Source organism: Populus trichocarpa, chromosome 5 (assembly GCF_000002775.5).
Source record: "Populus trichocarpa isolate Nisqually-1 chromosome 5, P.trichocarpa_v4.1, whole genome shotgun sequence".
Classification (NCBI taxonomy): domain Eukaryota; kingdom Viridiplantae; phylum Streptophyta; class Magnoliopsida; order Malpighiales; family Salicaceae; genus Populus; species Populus trichocarpa.
The window spans coordinates 6,576,632-6,594,227 of record NC_037289.2 but is presented as its reverse complement, the minus strand read 5'-3'; the positions used below and the strand labels follow the sequence as shown (position 1 = coordinate 6,594,227).

Below are 17,596 nucleotides of genomic sequence, written 5' to 3'. Positions count from 1 at the left end.
AGATAGCAACCATCAGCATCTTGACATTTCCTAATAGAGTGAGATATGTCGAGGTCGGATGCTACTCAAGCATTCAGTTGTGAATTGAATGAGCGTATATTATGTGATCTTGAACCAGTGAAAACCCTTTGCCTTTTTTTGACACCACTCTTTGGTTTAGCAGGACGTGAGTGTTGGGTTATACAAATATGGGATAAAATCCCACGCTCAAAATTGATTATTTAGGTTAACTTTTAATTAGTAATCTTTTCCGTAAAATTTAATAAAATATCAAAGAATTTTCTTTAAATTTCTCTACAACTTAGAACATGTTTGGGCACCGCGTTTCCAAAAAATTCAAATTTTTTTGTTTTGCTAAAATTTAATATGGTTTGTACGTTTTGGATCGTTTTGATGTGCTGATGTCAAAAATGATTTTTAAAAAATAAAAAAACATCATTGGCATGCATTTCGGCATAAAAAGTTATTTGAAAAGCAACCGCTTAGAGTTTGGAAGCCTTAGTGCATCACTTAGTTGAAGAATCAAATTTCACCTGCATCGTGTACCAATATGTCTAACATCTAGCTGAAGAACTATACCCAGAAACATATGCAAGTAGCCTAAATCCTAATCTAGAATACATCAGTAGCTTTCACAGGCAAAGCCACGAGAAACTAAGCATGAGGTCCAAAGTGATAGAGTTATCCAATTGTGATGTAGTGCAGCAGGATCCAAAAGAATCCAAATCTTAATTTCCAGTCCATCGAGGAGTAAATAACTTAACTGAGCTTAATCCCAACAAACATTTGTTTTATCGACAACCTAAAACAACTGTTCCCCCATCTCAATAAGCCAACTGGACAAAATTGAAGAAAACTAGAACAGAAACCTGTCATAGGCTGAGACAATTCTTTGTTCGTGTACATCCCTTGTAACTGTCAAGCAAGGCATTTCAAAGTGTACAGTCAGGCGGTAGCCCTCATCAGAGTGGATTCCTCGTATTTGGGATCTCACCTTTTTTGAGGATGGAGAGAGCATATTCAGCAGTGTCAAAAAGGTCTTCAATGTTATGTACTGATGTCTCCTCAGATCCCAGCATAAAGATCGCACGAACTTCAGCCTTCTTAGCCAGTCTTTCTGCTAAATTAAGAGGCAAACTTGGCGAGTTAAGACTTCGCAGTATCTGACGATAAAGAGATATAACACGTCCTCTGTTCCTTGCCAAATCCTCTGCTGTCGCCCATATCAAACCTTTTGCCATCCGCTCAGTTCTTCAATTATCAAGCTAAGAAACAAAGTAACCCCACTTAGTTATTTCATACTGTAATAAGAATAAAAACTAGATTAACTATGACATTGAACTACAGCGCTACCCCCTTTCATTGCTTTAGACAACCACTCGTCTTTAAAACTAGAAATTGTCAGCTTGATTTTACTAAGAAAATTAAATCTTTGCTCATTTTTTGTTTAAAGCTCATGGTAAGGTAAAGTCCCAACAAAGCAGATACTCGAAAGAAAGGAAAAGAAGCCAATCCACGCACTGATCAAGCAAAAAGAGAGCATCCTCACTCAATGATCATACACTACAAAATAAAAAATAACAAATTGCAGTAAACTGCAATAGTTCCATCCTTTTCCATGCTACGGCCGAGAACCCATCTCTACAAACTAAAATTTAGATCGCAACAAATCATTAAACAATTCCATCTTGGCTCATTTTATTGTTTAGAAGTAACCCAGCTTCTCATGCCGAACTCCACCATAAGACACCTTACGAGAAGGAAAACTAAGCAAGTAAAAGCACACAAACCCCAAGAAAAAGCCTAAAACATAAGATTAACACAAAGAAGAAGGAGAAACGAATAAAGGAAATCACATATGCGCGCGCGCGTCATTGTTGATAAAAGAAACATAGGAGTAGCCCGGCCCTTGACAGACCGAAGTGAAAATCCCAAATGTTAAACAAGAGACGGATTTCTCAATTTTTAGACAGTAACTTTCTTTCTGGGTTTACCGATCGATCTAGGTTATTATTATTATTCCCAAAAAAAAAGTTTCGATCTTGAATTAGTTAAGGTCGGCCAAAGAAATAAATAGAATAAAAGAGAGAATTTTATTTCTTCTTGAAGAGAGAGACTTACAGCGAGGAAGCGAGAAAAAGCAGAAGAGGAGGGGAGGAATCTCTGAGCTTTGAGCTTTGAGCTTGTGCGTGAGAGAGAGAGAAGGTGACCTCTGGATAAAAGTGAGGGCGTGTGTCCGTGTTTTTATTTTTTTATTTTTAATAAAAGTGATTTTTGGATGGGGCCATGGAACTAGACTTCTCTCTAGCTTGGAACCTCTGTGATTTCCTTTCCCTCAACAAAAGCACCATCTTCTTGATTTATGAAACCAAAAATATCTAATGAAATTTAATCATTAAGTATCTCATGTATCATTATCGCGAGAGGGGACGGTGAGGGGTTGCAAAATTCCACCCACCTTCATTAGTTTAAGCATCCTGATGGTCCAGACTCACAATGAGCAGAGGTGTCAAGCCATTAACAGCTAACGTCGTATTTATCCGAGATGATTTCCTGCCTTCAATAAATACAAATGAAATGCGGATGATTTGAGCAGCACGCATCCCAAAGGATCTGCAGCATTCCAGTTTTTCACAATTTAATAGATGAATAGGTTAACATTTGTGAGTTAAACTCAAGAGCACAGCCTAAATTGTTAATTAAGAAATGAAAATGAAAACTCATACGTTATAATTTTCAAGAACGGCTCCAAAATGTGCGCAAATTGTTGTTCTGGGCAACATTGGAAAAACTTCACTAATCTCTGAACTGCATCCTTTTTTAGCAATGCTTGTTCCACTTTGCGGTTGTCATTGTCATGAGCCAAGCAAACAGCAGTAGAGTCCAATGCTGTCACTGACCAAACCGTATGATCGAGCAGGCTCATGTATACATCCAATCCACCATGAGCCCTCAATTGCTCTCTTGAATTACGTGATGCATGAGCCATGTGATACAGTAGAGGTAATGCATGTGGTTTTAAAGGAGAATCAGACATTATAGGATTCATCGAGTGTGGAATTATTCCATTTTCAGCAGCTTGTTCCTGTCTCCTCTTATTTATCTTGCAGAGGTTAAAAACTGCATTGAGGACCTTCAAGTTATAAAATTCAGAAAAAAAATCATGAGAACTAATATGTTCGCGCTGATTAAATCCACTAATTAAAAAACTTGTACCTTATTAAATCCACTGATAAAGAGCTTGTACAACATAAACAATCCAGACCGATTTATCAATGAAACTTAGATAACAAGTGATGAAAATGATCTAAGCAAATTTTGACACAAATTTAAGTTTACATTTCACATGTACGCACCCACACGGTTCCCAAGTTTAAGATACAGGCAAGATTTTTGATAAGTGATATTTTTGGTTACCATAGAATGAAAGCTTTCATTCAGTGCACCTGCCAGTTCCTTTCTTCGTAGAGAAAGACAAGAACTTGCAACATGATACTTTTAGCAAGCATAGAATGAAAGTTTCGTTGTGATGCAACCTACTACAAGCTTTGGAAATGGGCTCGCTAACACTCAATCTCTAGTTGACTACACACACAAAAGAATGGCAATGTCAGGAACAGGGTTTAGAAAAGAGATGATCCAAGAACCTAGAGAATTTCTTGCCAGTAATTTAGTCAAAGACTAGACACCATCACGAGGAGAAGACTACTATCAAAATGTCAACAAGTGCGGTAGTAAAATAGAAGTACAAACAAAACTAAAATGGAACGGCAGATAAGGAAAGGTTCATGTAGTAAATCAAAAGGATACAGTAAAGAGCAGCTTGTAGCATAGTCACAAACTGCTTAAATTATAGCAAGTTGGGAAGGCCAACCTCACTATGAATTTGATCTACAAGAGGCCCATCTTTGAGTTCAAGATTTGGGATCAGGTACTTAATTGCGTCTGCGCGCTGAAGATTCTCTAAGCAGTTCGGGTCAGTTGACAGGTTATTGATACAGTTAAGTATCTGGATATCAAAAAAGAGCAGCAAAGTGAGACAGCATAAGAAAATCACTCCAACAAGTTTAAGCTCGAAGCTGGTAGAGCACTCTCTTATGCACCTTCAAAAGAATAGGGGGCTCCATTCTGTTGAACATCTGAAAAAGACGACTAAGCAAGCTTTGGCTACACATATAGGATTTTACAGTTGTATCAGCTTGAGAAAACTCCAGCAGGTCTGACACTTTCCCCAGGTATTCCCTTGCAACCTCTGCATTCATAGTTGATACCATCTGGGAAAGTAGCCCAGATGATGTTGCACTCCCAGGTCTAGCATTTAGAACACCCGAACCAGACAGTACACCAGATGCTGTTTGAGATGCAATACCAGATGTGGAAGCAGCACCTTCATTAGGTGCAAGAGATCCAACCTGCTTTCTCCCTGTCCTCTGTGAAATTCTAGGAATGGAGTCTAGATTTCCGTACTCTCTTCCACGTCCAGATACCTCTGCAACCATAAGGAGAGAAGTTACTAATATAAGTGTTCCTCATTGGAAATTCATATAGTGGCGGCTCCATAATAATATTGCTGGGAATTCAAATTCTCCTGCAACCGAAACGGGAAGAGATATCATATGTTTATGGAATAGCACTCTCCTCTGGGGTCATGACCATTGAGAGTTCTTTTTCGGGGAGTCTCATTGGGGTTTGTATTACCAAAATTGAAAATACCGTCCATTTTTCACTGGAGAGATCGTTGGTGGTTAACAAGTATAAGAACAAAATGAATCAACATTCAAATGAAACTCGGTTTCAATTGATCCTTCTTCCATTATTGGGAAGCAAATGGAGTACTGGTTGAGGGATACTGGGGAAAAGAATTTCACAAGCAAGAAAAAAAAGGTTCATAAATTACTAAAGAAAAAATTAGTTCATCAACATACAATCCATCTAGTGTATAAATTCAATAAGAGAGCATCTTAATCACAATCTTATCAAAAGAGTTAAGCTAATCTAGCATTCTTCTTGTCACACAAAACCACCCACAATTTAAACAACGCCAAGCTTTAGTGTACAAGCTCATCACAAAGATGGGAAACCACACAACACGAACACCATCCACGGGCAAATAACACCAATCACTGCATGTCTTATATCAGATCACCGATGTTCATAGGCATTTCGTCAATCTGGGTGCTGTAATACTGTTCAATATCTCTTAAAATCCTGATATCATCACTTTTGACGAAGTTAATAGCAACACCCTGCAAACCAACAAAACACATTTAATTGACATTAAACAATCAGCTAGCAAAGGCTAGTCATCAAAAGGCAATACTAGCAGCAGGGATGAGCATCCACAATGTAGAATCTCTTCAAACGAAAATCAAAGGGTGTTTAGACCTAGGAAACAATAATTCAGTGAAGTCTTTTCTTTGTAGAGAGTTCAGTTCATGTTATAAGGATGCATCTCATAGCAGAAGTTTATAAACCAAACATATACCTTCCGTCCAAAACGACCAGAACGACCAATTCGATGAATGTAAAGCTCTCGATTGTTTGGAAGGTCATAGTTAATCACCAGAGAAACCTGAAGAGATAAATGCAGACAGTATGAATAAGATAGAACCAAACAGCAGTTTGCCCTTTCTGAATACAAATAAAAAAAACAATCTACAAATGAATGCAAGACTGACCAAAAAGAATGAAAAAAAAAAAAACCCCAAATTAATCAGATTATGAAAAAGCAAGCTCACCGATGTTGCATTAACTAGTTAACAAGAGATTTTGTAAGAATTCCCTATTATTACACAGCATTAAGATGATGCTAAAATGAATATCATTATTTCAGTGGTCAATGCAAGTGTGAAAACACATTTTAGTTGGCGCAGTAACAACAGAGCCAATGAAATGGTATAGTAAAAAAAGAAAAAAAATAAAGGAACAACACAATTTGGTCTTTCCAACCTCAGTCAAACCATCAACCTCTAAATTAGGCAATATGAGATGATAAAGGCATTAAACTCCCATCTTAACATCAATTCTTTTCATTTCAGGAAAGGAAAGCATCATGTACATGAAATAACTGCACCCAATGAAGACACTATAGATGAAGAGGAAGACAGGGAACTTGCCTGTTGAACATCAAGCCCCCGAGCCCAAACATCAGTTGTGATCAGTACACGAGTTTCACCAGACCGGAAATTAGACATAATTGCATCTCTCTCCTTTTGAGGCATGTCACCATGCATTGATGAGACAGTGAAATTAAATTCAACCATCTTGGCAGTTAGCCAATCAACCTGTCCCAAAAGGTAAAAAACTATTAAGATTACTTGTCAACAAAAAAAATAAAAAAAATAAAAACATCATCCAAAAGCAGGCACAAAAATTGGAAACAAGGGAACAGCCAACCCATAACACAGTAAACATCCATTACTAAACTAGATAACGTTTCCTTTACTAATTTAAATAGCATGAAAACCTAGTTTCCCTCAATTTCTGTGCCTTAATACACAATCACACATCAAATCCCAGTTTCCTTACATAGAGCAGAAAATAGGTATTGGAACTATGAAGAACATCCTTTTGTCATTCTGCTTCAAGAGATGTAGTGAATAACTTTGACATTGAAATGATGGTTTCTGTAAATAAGTTTGCATCTCACATTCTTAAGCAACTGGTTTTGTCCTAACACCTTCCGTACAGACAACATGCATATCACCAGCCAAATAATAGAACAGTCCATGTATCATTCAATGATGTGCAATCAAATGACAGTCCAATTGCTTTGTGTTGATGCTAGTATAGAAAGTCTAAAATCAGCATTTTCATCGCCTTGACTTTTTCCATGATCAACTACTTTCTATTTCAAGATGGTAACACCCAAGAAGGGAATTCTTCATAAGATACTGCTATCAAAAAGGAAATTATATAAGATAAAGCTTTACCTTTCGCTTTGTATTGCAGAAAATAACAGCTTGAGTGATGGTAAGAGTATCATAAAGGTCAGTCAGAGTCTCAAATTTCCATTCTTCTTTTTCCACGGCAACAAAAAATTGCTTGATGCCCTATCACCACAGAAACACAACAAAAGGAGAAGTTCTCATCAAATACCAGCTTTGCATCCATTGCAAGTTTATATAAAGCTCACATAATTGCTTACCTCCAGAGTCAACTCATCACGTTTCACAAGAATCTTTACAGGATCTGTCATGAACTTGCTAGTAATCTCCAAAATTTCATTAGGAAGAGTAGCAGAAATCAAGACAACCTGCAATAGTAATCACAAATTAGAGCAGGGCTCATAACCAATAGCTATAAGCTTGCCTATTATGCAAGAATGCACAATTAAACATAACATCAGCACAAGATTACACTGACACCAGCATGACAAAAGCTGCTTGCAGTAACTAGTAACTAATGCCCTTTCACCAATGAAAATGTTATGATCATCCCATATAGATGTACAAAATTTAATGTTTACAAACAAAACACCGGGGAGAAAGATGTGAGCAGAGTTAAATGAGGATAGGCTACTGACTACTAAACTAGTTTAATAAAATTCTTTTCCTCATTTTCTTTGATAATGGAGGGGTGGAGAAAGCGAGCCAAAACAAAATACCTTGACAGAAAAAAATTTGATGGGACCAGTAGTTAGCTAACATAAAAAAATCAATATATTACAAAAATATGGAGAGAGCACACACCTGAAGCTCGGGTGGGAGATATCTGTACACGTCATAGATTTGATCCTTGAACCCTCTGCTCAACATCTCATCAGATTCATCCTGCAGACAAATATTAGAACAAAATTCAGCCAGTAATCCCTCAAGGCACGGATTGCCATGCTATACCTTTAAGGACTGCACAAACAAATGCAGAGCAAATTGACATTTAAAGGAAGAAATCATCAAACTCACAAGAACTAGTACTCTGATGGCTCTTGTGCGTAATGACCTCCTCTTGATCATGTCACAGACTCTGCCAGGAGTCCCAGAAACTACATGAACTCCATGTTCTAGTTTTCGAATATCCTCGCCCACACTTTTTCCTCCAATGCATGCATGTACTTGTATATTAATGTTTTCACCAATTACAGTTATCACTCTCTGTGTCTGCTCTGCCAGTTCCCTTGTAGGTGACAATATCAATGCCTGGACCCTGTAAAATCAAGCCAACGTAAGCATGGCAGAGACATAAACTGCAATGTCAACCTGAATTAAACCAACCTCAAAAAGAAGAACCAGTAGTCCTTTAATTACTTGCAACAACTACAATAAGACTAAAGTTTCATGTTTTCAACTTGAACAATCTTGGAGGTTGTTTTGTTTCAAGCTTAATTTCCATCAGAACAATACCAAAATCAACTTAACCATGACAAAATTAAAAACCTTAGCTAAAATCATTGAAAAACTTCAGCACACATGAACCTAACAAAAAAAACATAACAAGAGAAGGGACAAATAAAATCATGGATTTTGCAGAATTAGGGTTCCCTTGGAAACAGCAGAGCATAAACAATAACACCAAACAACCAACTTAAAGTAGAACAAACAAAACCTTATCCATAATGACATTTAACATTAGAAATAATTCGTCAAACATGACTACAGAAAAAACCCATATTAGAGATAGAGAAAAAACACCACTAATTTCTACAATCATTGAAAAACTTCAGCACACATGACCCTAACAAAGAAACATAACAAGAGAGAGGGACAAATCAAATCTTGGATTTTGCAGAATTAGGGTTCACTTGGAAACAGCATAGCATAAAAAATAACATCGAACAACCAACTTAGAGGAGAACAAACAAAAACCTTATCCATAAAAACAATGACATTTAACATTAAAAATAATTCGTCAAACATGACTACAGAAAAAACCCATATTAGAGAGGGGAAAAAAACCCACTAATTTCTACAGTCAGGAAAAGCAAAACCTTAGCTATTCAAAATTTATCACATAAAAAATAGGGCTTGCCTAATGAAACATAATCTCTGACCTAATCACCCAACACTAACATAACCTTGTTAAAAAACTTTGGGATCACAAAAATTAGGTTTCGGTGAAATCTCTGATTTTACTACACATGAAAAACGAAGTCCACAATAAAAAACAACCGGGGAATTCAAAATTTGGTGAAAACACCAACCTTAGCAGTCTACAAATATGTCTTTTAAAATCAGGGTTTCTGTAATAAAACGCAATTTCAAGTCCCATTGCACGTCTAAGAGAAATCAAGTATTTCTACAATTAGTGTTAACAACAACCCTAATTATCTAGGAAAACAAATTAGGGCTCATCTAATCAAACACAAATTCTAACATAATTACACAAAATAACAAAACCCATATCACAAAATCTCCAATAATCAAAGCTTTTAAAAAAAACCACAAAAGGGCAAAATCTTACTCTCTGCTAGCAGTATCAACGAGCTGACAAACAGTAAGAGCAATCATAGAAGTCTTTCCAGTACCAGATTGAGCTTGCGCTATAACATCACGGCCTTTAATTATCGGCATTAAAGCTCTTTGTTGTATTGCTGATGGCTTTTCAAATCCATAATTATAAATCCCTCTCAATAAATCTTCTTTTAATCCCATCTCATCGAAACTTGCCACAGGTTCTACTCCCTCCGTCGTTTCAAACACCAGCTTTTCATCCTCCGCCGCCGCCCTCCGCGCGCTGCGCCCCGCTGGTACTACGCTTGTTGCCATCGCCGCTGATTTCAGAGAGAGGAGAGGAGAAGAGAGGAGAGGTTTTGGGCTAAAGCGAGTTGCGATTTATGAGGACTATTAATACGGTGTTTTATTTTTTATGTGTATGTAGGGGAGAGACTAGAGAGTTCGAAACTTGTTCAATGACAGAAATGAGCTTGGCCCATGAAGTTTATTTCGTGTGGGCTGGATTATATATTTCTTTTACAATACGTTTGTAACCGTAATTAAATTCAATTACATATATTATTATTATTATTTAAATTCAGTTAATAATTTTTATAATTTTTATATTGAAAATAAAATAATAAACCATATAATTAAACTCTATTTTAAATAAATTTAGAATTAATTTGAATTAACAACTATTTTTCTCTCAATTTAAATATCATTTTTATTACATAAATAATTTATTTTTGTTATAAAGAACCTTATATTTATTTAAAATGACATAAAATATAATTATTTTAAAGAATATATAAACAAAAATATCTCATATTAATTATTTATTTATATATATTTGTTGAGAAAATTTTAAAAAAATATTTGTTAAAAAAATCTTTCAATCAAATTTTTTCATTGGAATGTTGAGAAAAAAATTCTAGAAATTTTACAAGACCTATAACTTTTGTAATCATTATCACCAAGGACCAATATGTAAATCTAATATAACTATTATGAGCATAGATGAATGATTTTTAACTCTAGGGATTAAATTATCACTTTTCAATCTCAAGGGATCAAAGTGATATTTGTTCATAGTTTTCAATTCTCTCTAGCAACTTCGTGCGTGTTGTGTGCTATGCTGCCATAGTCACGATAAAAGGTGTGTTTGTTTTAGCTTTTGTGGTTGAGTTTGAGGTTGGGTATAATCTATTTATGCACAAAACTCAACCATAAAAACTACTTTTTATTGTTTTTTTTAGCTTTTTCATGAGTTCCACACACAAAACTCCACCTCCACCTTAAAAACAAACACTCTCGAAAACATGAAGTCAAAAGAAAACTCAGAAGTCCAGAAAATAAGGAAACTTGGCCCATCTTAACAAATTTACAGCAACAAAATCAATGCCAAAAAACAAGTTAAACCATTATGGAGCTAAGAAAGTCAGGGTAATGATAACCAAGAGAGCAATTAATGTTGAAGAAAGCAATGAGTGAAGATGGAGGAAAAGACAGGAAAGAGAAGGTGGGTGATGTTATGAACCAAAATTTTATCTTTGATTAGGTGTTTTTTTTTTAATATTATAAATAACTAAAAGTTTTGATGTGATGGTATCGGAAATAATTTTTTAAAATAAAAAAAATATATTATTTTGATGTATTTTCAAGCAAAAATATATCTTGAAAAACAACCATAACCACACTCTCAAACACCCCGAGTATCCTTTGCGAGTTAACAATATCATGTTGTCTCATTTATTGTTAATCACTGCAAAAACTAACATGTGATGTAAAGGCTGGAGATAGGTGCCCATGCTAATTACTGCGAATCATGGAACTCCCGTCGAGGAATAATACGGCGATTATAACAGGAGGAGGGTGGCTAGCACCATGGTTTAGGGTGGTGTCTAGAAAATGCTTTGGTTTTGCAGATTGAAAATTCAAGCAAGTATGCAGGTATTTGTAACTTGGAGCTTCTCTTTTTGGTCTTTTTTTTTTTTTTGTTACCATCCTTCTATTGGAGCCTAGGGTCCGATTAGGGCTCCAGGGTGCGGTTGGGACGAGGGTTCTCCTCCTCCTCTCACTGTTAGAGTTGCTAACCCTTAGAATTGGTAGTGCCTTATGGCATAAGCCTGGCTGGCTGGCGGGAATGTGTTTGGGAGTGTGGTTGTGATTGTTTTTTAAAGTACTTTTCACTCGAAAATGTATCAAAATAATTTATTTTAAAAAAATTATTTTTGACATCAGCATAACAAAATGATTTAAAAACATTAAAAAAATATTAATTTCAAGTAAAAAAATAAAAAAATTTAAATTCTTTTAAAAAATATTTTTAAAACATAAAATTAAACAAGACGTTAGACTTGGCTAACTGGCTGATACCGTTGGGCCTATTGCTAGTCTTAGTTTGTCTTCTTCCCTGCGTTAGGCGTGGAATGCCTTTTCCTTCTTCAGCCTCGGTTGAGCTTGCTAGGCTTAGCAAATTGCAGCCCAGCGAGAGACATGGTCCGATACGAAGTACATAAAATCCAGGTCTATCAATGTTGTATAGGTTTGGGAACCAGTTAAAACTTTATTTTTAAAATTTTATTTTTATTTATTTTTAGATTGTTTTGATGTGTTAATATTAAAAATAATTTTTTAAAAAAATATTATTTTAATATATTTTCAAACAAAAATTACTTTAAATTACAACCAAAACACACTCTTAAACAATCTATTTTAAATACAAACATGGATCTAATTTTCTTATTTATGTTAATCTTCAAATTAAACCAACTATCCTAAATAGTTATTTTGAAGAATAAATATAAGGTTAAATTACAGTAAACCCCTAGGATATCTTAAAATTACAAGGATAGCTAAAGACTGAGAATTATATATTTTTTTAAATTATTTTTTACTTTGAAGAAGAAAAATAATATTATTTAAGAGATAAAAAAATCTTTTTTAATTAGATACGAATTAAATTTGAACTTCAAGTTACCATACAAGTGACCTATAAGAAGTCATATTATTTTTTGAGAGCAATAATAGAATACCTAGTGGTAAATTTCATATCTTATTTTTCTTTGGAATTTAATTATATTATATTCGTTAGAATTCTAGCACCATCGAACAAGGAAGCAGTGCTTAATATTTCACTTAAAAATACAAATCTAATTTAAACTAATGGCAAAGAAAGGCTACAGCATGATTTAAATTTTAGGCAGCTAGCACATATGAAACTGAAAACTGAAAGCACTTGTGAAACTGAAAACTGAAGAACATCTGTCTAATTTAGAAAGGAGCTATAACTACAGAAAGGGTGATAAATGAAGAAGAAGAGAGCTGCTGCAATATTTACAACAAGTGAAACGGATCCTGCAGAGTCAAAATATGATCATAAACCCGTTTTTAACATCGCCATTAACCACTCAAGAAGCCATCAACCTTGCCATTAACAGCAGCTGTTAGGAACTTGATGCACATTGGAGGATTGACACCGGAAAGTGCAAGAATGGCCGCTGGGATACCCCACAAAGACTCGCCACAAATGAGGCCAGATGCGACAGCAGGACCAAAGTCACTGGCTTTTTGCTTGTTCCTTAACTCCAAGAGGAAGAGAATCAAACTTCCAACACACATGTCAATGGCAAAGTAGCCACCAAGATAGAACGGAATTGCCAGGCACATTGGGCTAGGAATGAACCTGTAGATTCTGTACTTGGTTTCGTATTTCCTTAACAACTCGGTCACAAGGTTAATAATCATGGCGGCGAAGAAGAATATGATGGAGAGTTTAAAGCAATTCTTGGGGAGGGAAGAAACACCTTCAGTACCAAGCATGGCAATCCCACGATAGACTCCACCATAAGGTGCAGGGTAGGCGCTACCTTCCTCACCGACAGGGTACGCCTGATAGAAGACCCAGAAGACTAATGGGGTTAAAACACAACCCATGGCGGTGCCTATGACTTGACTGAAGAACATAGAGCGAGGAGACGAGAGGGTGAGGTATCCTGTCTTGAAGTCTTGCATAAGATCAGATGCTGTTGAGACAATGCTCATCATCACACCACAAGAAGCAAGACCAGCAATGATACCACCATTCGGGAGGCCAACCCAAGCACTAAAGATGATGATGGCAAATTTGCCATAGTTGGAGGCAAGAGACCAATCTGTAAGACCGCATCCGTAGGCATTGCAGAAGGCTAAAACTGGGGCAATCACATAAGCAGCCAGAATTTGGTACCATTTCAATTGAGGAAAGATATGTGGCACTGCAATGATAGAAACGATTGCTAGAAGGATGTAGCCGCCACCAGCTACCCAATTTGGGATCTGGTCTTTTAAAAAGAATTCGGTTCTACGCTTTTCGTCATACTTCACAAGCTTAGAGTTCTCATCATCACCATAACCAGGAACCTCAGAGCCTTTCTTCTTGATATTAATTATTAGACTAATTGTGGTTTTGGAAAGCATGAAGATGACATGGAAAAGACCGTCGCCCAACATTGTGGCAATAGCCATAAAAACCTGAAAAAACGGATGACAGGATTAAAAATTTCTGAAACACGATAGCCCAACTAGAAAATGACCATAGCAGAATAACAGCTTGAATTAAGGAAGAATACCCTGTATCCCTGGATTCCATGGAGACTTGACGGTTTTTCGTCAGCGCTATACCAGTCACCTTTCTTAGTCTCAATAATTGGCCACAGGATTCCCCATGATAGGATGGCTCCAAGAAGCAAGGAAATGTTTACCATGTAAGGACAGATCATTCCAACACCAACATATGTTGCTGAGAAATCAAAGTAGAACCTGTTCGACAAATTTTAACTTGTCAGTATAAAGGATCATGAAGATATCACCCACACTTTGTTGTGCGGAACCGAAGATGCAATAGTGACCCTGAAAGACCTACCTGCGGGCGAAGGCTTGGGGTCCAAAAGTGGGGAAGCTAGCGAATCCACATCCATCTGCAGCAGTCCAAAACCACTGGAAACCGGCCCACAAAAAGCTGCCGGCGAAATATTTGAACAAGACAGAAACTTGCTTCCTGTACATGCATTAGAAAATGTTAGCAATCACCGACATAATACCATAGAATTCACAACCTCACCTTCCCCATCTCACCACTCAATAATGCTTACTTTGCTAGCTTGGCTCCTTTAGGTGTGTGAAAGCTGTTGATAAGGTATGCAGTGGCTGTTCCACTAGGATATGTTAGCTTGTACTTCAAGATCATCAGCTGCAAGATTAATTTAAGAATATCAGATGAATAATAAAAAGAAAATAAATACTAATTAAAAAACAAACCATAATTTACTGTATTTAATCGTTACCTTCCTCAGAGGCACAATAGAGAACAGGCCAACAAAGCTCACAGCAAACAGAAATCCAATCATCCAACCAAGATGGAGTTCTTTCATGTTTGCAGGTGTATTCCCTCCTTCTGATTGATTAGCTATCCTTGGTGTCATACCAAGCAAGTAACTTGCAGTCCCACCTAACAGTTATTATGCCACAAAATTAGAGAGAATTGATCAAAATTAGAACTGAAAGAACAAGATGGAATACATTGGGACTTTATGAAAATCATTCTCTAGGATTCTTTTTTATTAGTAGACACGGCTTTTCATAATCCTAATATCAACAAGAAAGCAACAATTAAAGATTTAAATGGAATGAGAATTTTTTCAAGTTTTGGTCCACAAAAATCCCATCAAGATCTAAATCAATAAAGGAACAACTAAAAGATCCAACATTTACATTCATTGTCCACAAACAATCATGCAGCATTTAATGTTTATCATCACAATCTGAAATCGCCATTGATTTACAGGTGTTTGGAACTCCAAGACCTGATTTTATTCGTCTATTTTTATCAAAGATTTGGTTCCAAACGTGCTGTTAGTGAATGAGGAAGGTGATATTTGGTCAAAAGTGATAGAATCTAATGTGATCTACGATGAAAGATGATGGAAAAAAAAACACAGAAAGAAACAAATAAATAACAAAAGGGCACGTAGAAACATACTGCTGAATGCAATGCCAGAAGAGGCAACCACGCATGTTTGCACCACGGTATTTTCTTGTCTAGTGAAAGGCTGCTTCAAGATTCCAGCTTTTCCAAGCAATGAAGTCCAGAATTTAAGGATGGCAAAACCCAACAAGCCGGCCGCAACATTAAGTGAAGGGATCACACCAGTTGTGAGATTAAGCTTGCAAACAATGAAGTTGAACACAATACTCAAAACCAGGCTTGTTAACATGGCCCTCAAAGTAATTTGCTTTGCCCATGGAGGAACTTCTGTGTCCTTGAATCCCTCTTCAACCATAACCTCCTCTTTCTCATCAGCGGAAGAGACCTGGTCTTCTCCATCAAAAGGGTTTGTGTAATTCTCTCGATGATCTCCACCACTCCTTCTTCTCTCCATGGTTTCCTTCCAAGGATAATATCTCTATACAAAGTGCAAACTCCTTGTGTTCTCTCTTTGTATAGAGATATAAATTACGTTATCTCCCCCTCTCTCCTCTTCTCACTTTTTTCTCCCTTTTTATCTCTATACATACAAGCGTTGGGGTTTTTAGGCCTGATCGAGATATTTATAAGCAAAAGAATCCCAAGAGATCCCGGAAGCTTGAAGTTGTTGCACATAAAACGGAAATAGTAAACACAGCTATTTTAAGTCGAAACTTTCCTGAGGTCCAGAGAGTTTTAAGTGCAATATGGATCCTACAAGTCCCTCATTGTTAAGAACAGGGAGGTCCTTGTTGTTAAGAACAGGAATGGTATAGTCCCTCATGCGCGCAGTTGTCCTGCCTCAGTCGTTGTACACAAATTGGTGCTAAACATACATGGCCTTATGAAGGGTTAAGATTGAATAATTTTATTAAGTGGTGATTATTCAAAACAGCTGTTCTTCAATTCATTACGTAAGCTGAGATGCTATATATAGTATGGAGGAATCTAAATTGTTGACTGGCTGGAATCTACTTAAGCCCACTCTCTGTCAAAGAGATAAATGGATTGTCTCCCTAAGTTTGGATTGTTACAGTTGAGCTCTACTAAATTTAGATGATTCGTCTAATGCCCAGTCAAATAATGATATAGCAGGAACTTGTGGTTAGGGAGCCAAGCAACATAGTTTGGACTTTGGAGGCTTACTAGATCATACCTACAGAAAGAATAGAGAAGTTCAATCTTAGATGTAAATTTAAGAGGACCATTATGCTCAATACAACATCTTTGGAGGCTTCAATTTCGCCTCCAACCCCTTAAACCTGACTCTACAGAAAGAAGAAGATGGAGTTAATCTTCAAGATTACAGAATAAGTTGTAGATACTTGCAGGTATTGTAGATATTAAAGATTAATGGTACATATATTATAGATACTGAAAATTAATGAAGCAGATACTACAGTATCAATAGACAATAGACAATATTTAAGATCATGTAGTAATTATTATAGTATAAGTTGTAGATTCTTGTAGATATTACAAATACTGAAAATTAATGATGCAGATATTACAGATATTGAAGATTAATGGAGCAGATACTGCAGTATCAAGAGATAATATTCAAGATCTTGTAGTAATTATATTACCTATATGTTATAACTATTGCCTAGTTTAGATAATTTTTAGAATCAAATCTAGTAACTGCCAGGAACTGATTCTAGTCCATACATACCTGTAACTCTGTCATCAGTATGATTATGATTGAGAGATTGTAATTCTCTAAATTTCTACAGTTAACTTCTTAAAATAGTCTAATGATACACCAACTACGCAAAAAAATGAAGAAAGGGATGAGCTTAGGCTCGTGTTTGAGTTCGTGGAGTGTCTTATGTTTCGTGAGATTTTTATTTTTAAAAAAAATTATATTTTTTATTGTTAAATATTTTTATTATAACTATAATTGTAATAAAATTGTTCATAAGAATGTAGTAAATGACCAATATACCACACCTATTAACTATAAATTCAAATTCTTTCATCAATGGGCCATGCGTCAAGTAATCTTAAATTTAAACTTGCCATGCTATAATATCACTTGTCAATTATTCAACCATTTTCAATGCATGCAATAAATTATGGTTGTGGCTTGTCGCTTAACACAATTTTCTCAGACGAACTAAAACCTTTCATGTCGACGAGGGGGTTGAATATTGCTATCAGAAACTCCTTCACAGGCAAACACCTCGAAAGCTAGTAATCAGATATTAGATGCTTGAAA

General features: G+C 36.1%; 3 protein-coding genes across 4 annotated transcripts; all 3 read right to left on the bottom strand.

Moving 5' to 3' along the window:
* Positions 1–661: 661 nt before the first annotated feature.
* LOC112323244 (MAP3K epsilon protein kinase 1) lies at positions 662–4,737 on the bottom strand. 2 transcript variants are annotated; one of them, XM_024601604.2, is made up of 5 exons: positions 4,104–4,737; positions 3,875–4,009; positions 2,727–3,133; positions 2,122–2,613; positions 662–1,265 (listed from the first exon to the last, which is right to left on the bottom strand). In XM_024601604.2, the coding sequence occupies exons 1-4, from the start codon at positions 4,497–4,499 to the stop codon at positions 2,469–2,471; spliced, it is 1,083 nt and encodes a 360-aa protein (XP_024457372.1). In that variant the 5' UTR covers positions 4,500–4,737; the 3' UTR covers positions 662–1,265; positions 2,122–2,468. The 2 variants fall into 2 exon arrangements, with proteins under 2 accessions (XP_024457372.1, XP_052308973.1); XM_052453013.1 differs by lacking the exons at positions 2,727–3,133; positions 3,875–4,009; positions 4,104–4,737 and having other exon boundaries at positions 2,122–2,380.
* Positions 4,738–4,869: 132 nt separating this feature from the next.
* LOC7492084 (eukaryotic initiation factor 4A-3) lies at positions 4,870–9,792 on the bottom strand. Its single transcript, XM_024601603.2, has 8 exons — positions 9,400–9,792; positions 7,905–8,145; positions 7,692–7,772; positions 7,148–7,255; positions 6,933–7,052; positions 6,117–6,284; positions 5,486–5,572; positions 4,870–5,246 (listed from the first exon to the last, which is right to left on the bottom strand). Exons 1-8 carry the CDS (start codon positions 9,702–9,704, stop codon positions 5,133–5,135), a joined length of 1,224 nt encoding a protein of 407 aa, XP_024457371.1. The 5' UTR covers positions 9,705–9,792; the 3' UTR covers positions 4,870–5,132.
* A 2,691-nt stretch (positions 9,793–12,483) lies between these two features.
* On the bottom strand, positions 12,484–16,174 carry LOC7492083 (probable metal-nicotianamine transporter YSL7). Its single transcript, XM_002306353.4, has 6 exons — positions 15,394–16,174; positions 14,699–14,862; positions 14,507–14,604; positions 14,278–14,412; positions 13,985–14,174; positions 12,484–13,886 (listed from the first exon to the last, which is right to left on the bottom strand). The coding sequence occupies exons 1-6, from the start codon at positions 15,791–15,793 to the stop codon at positions 12,777–12,779; spliced, it is 2,097 nt and encodes a 698-aa protein (XP_002306389.2). The 5' UTR covers positions 15,794–16,174; the 3' UTR covers positions 12,484–12,776.
* Between the last annotated feature and the right edge of the window lie 1,422 nt (positions 16,175–17,596).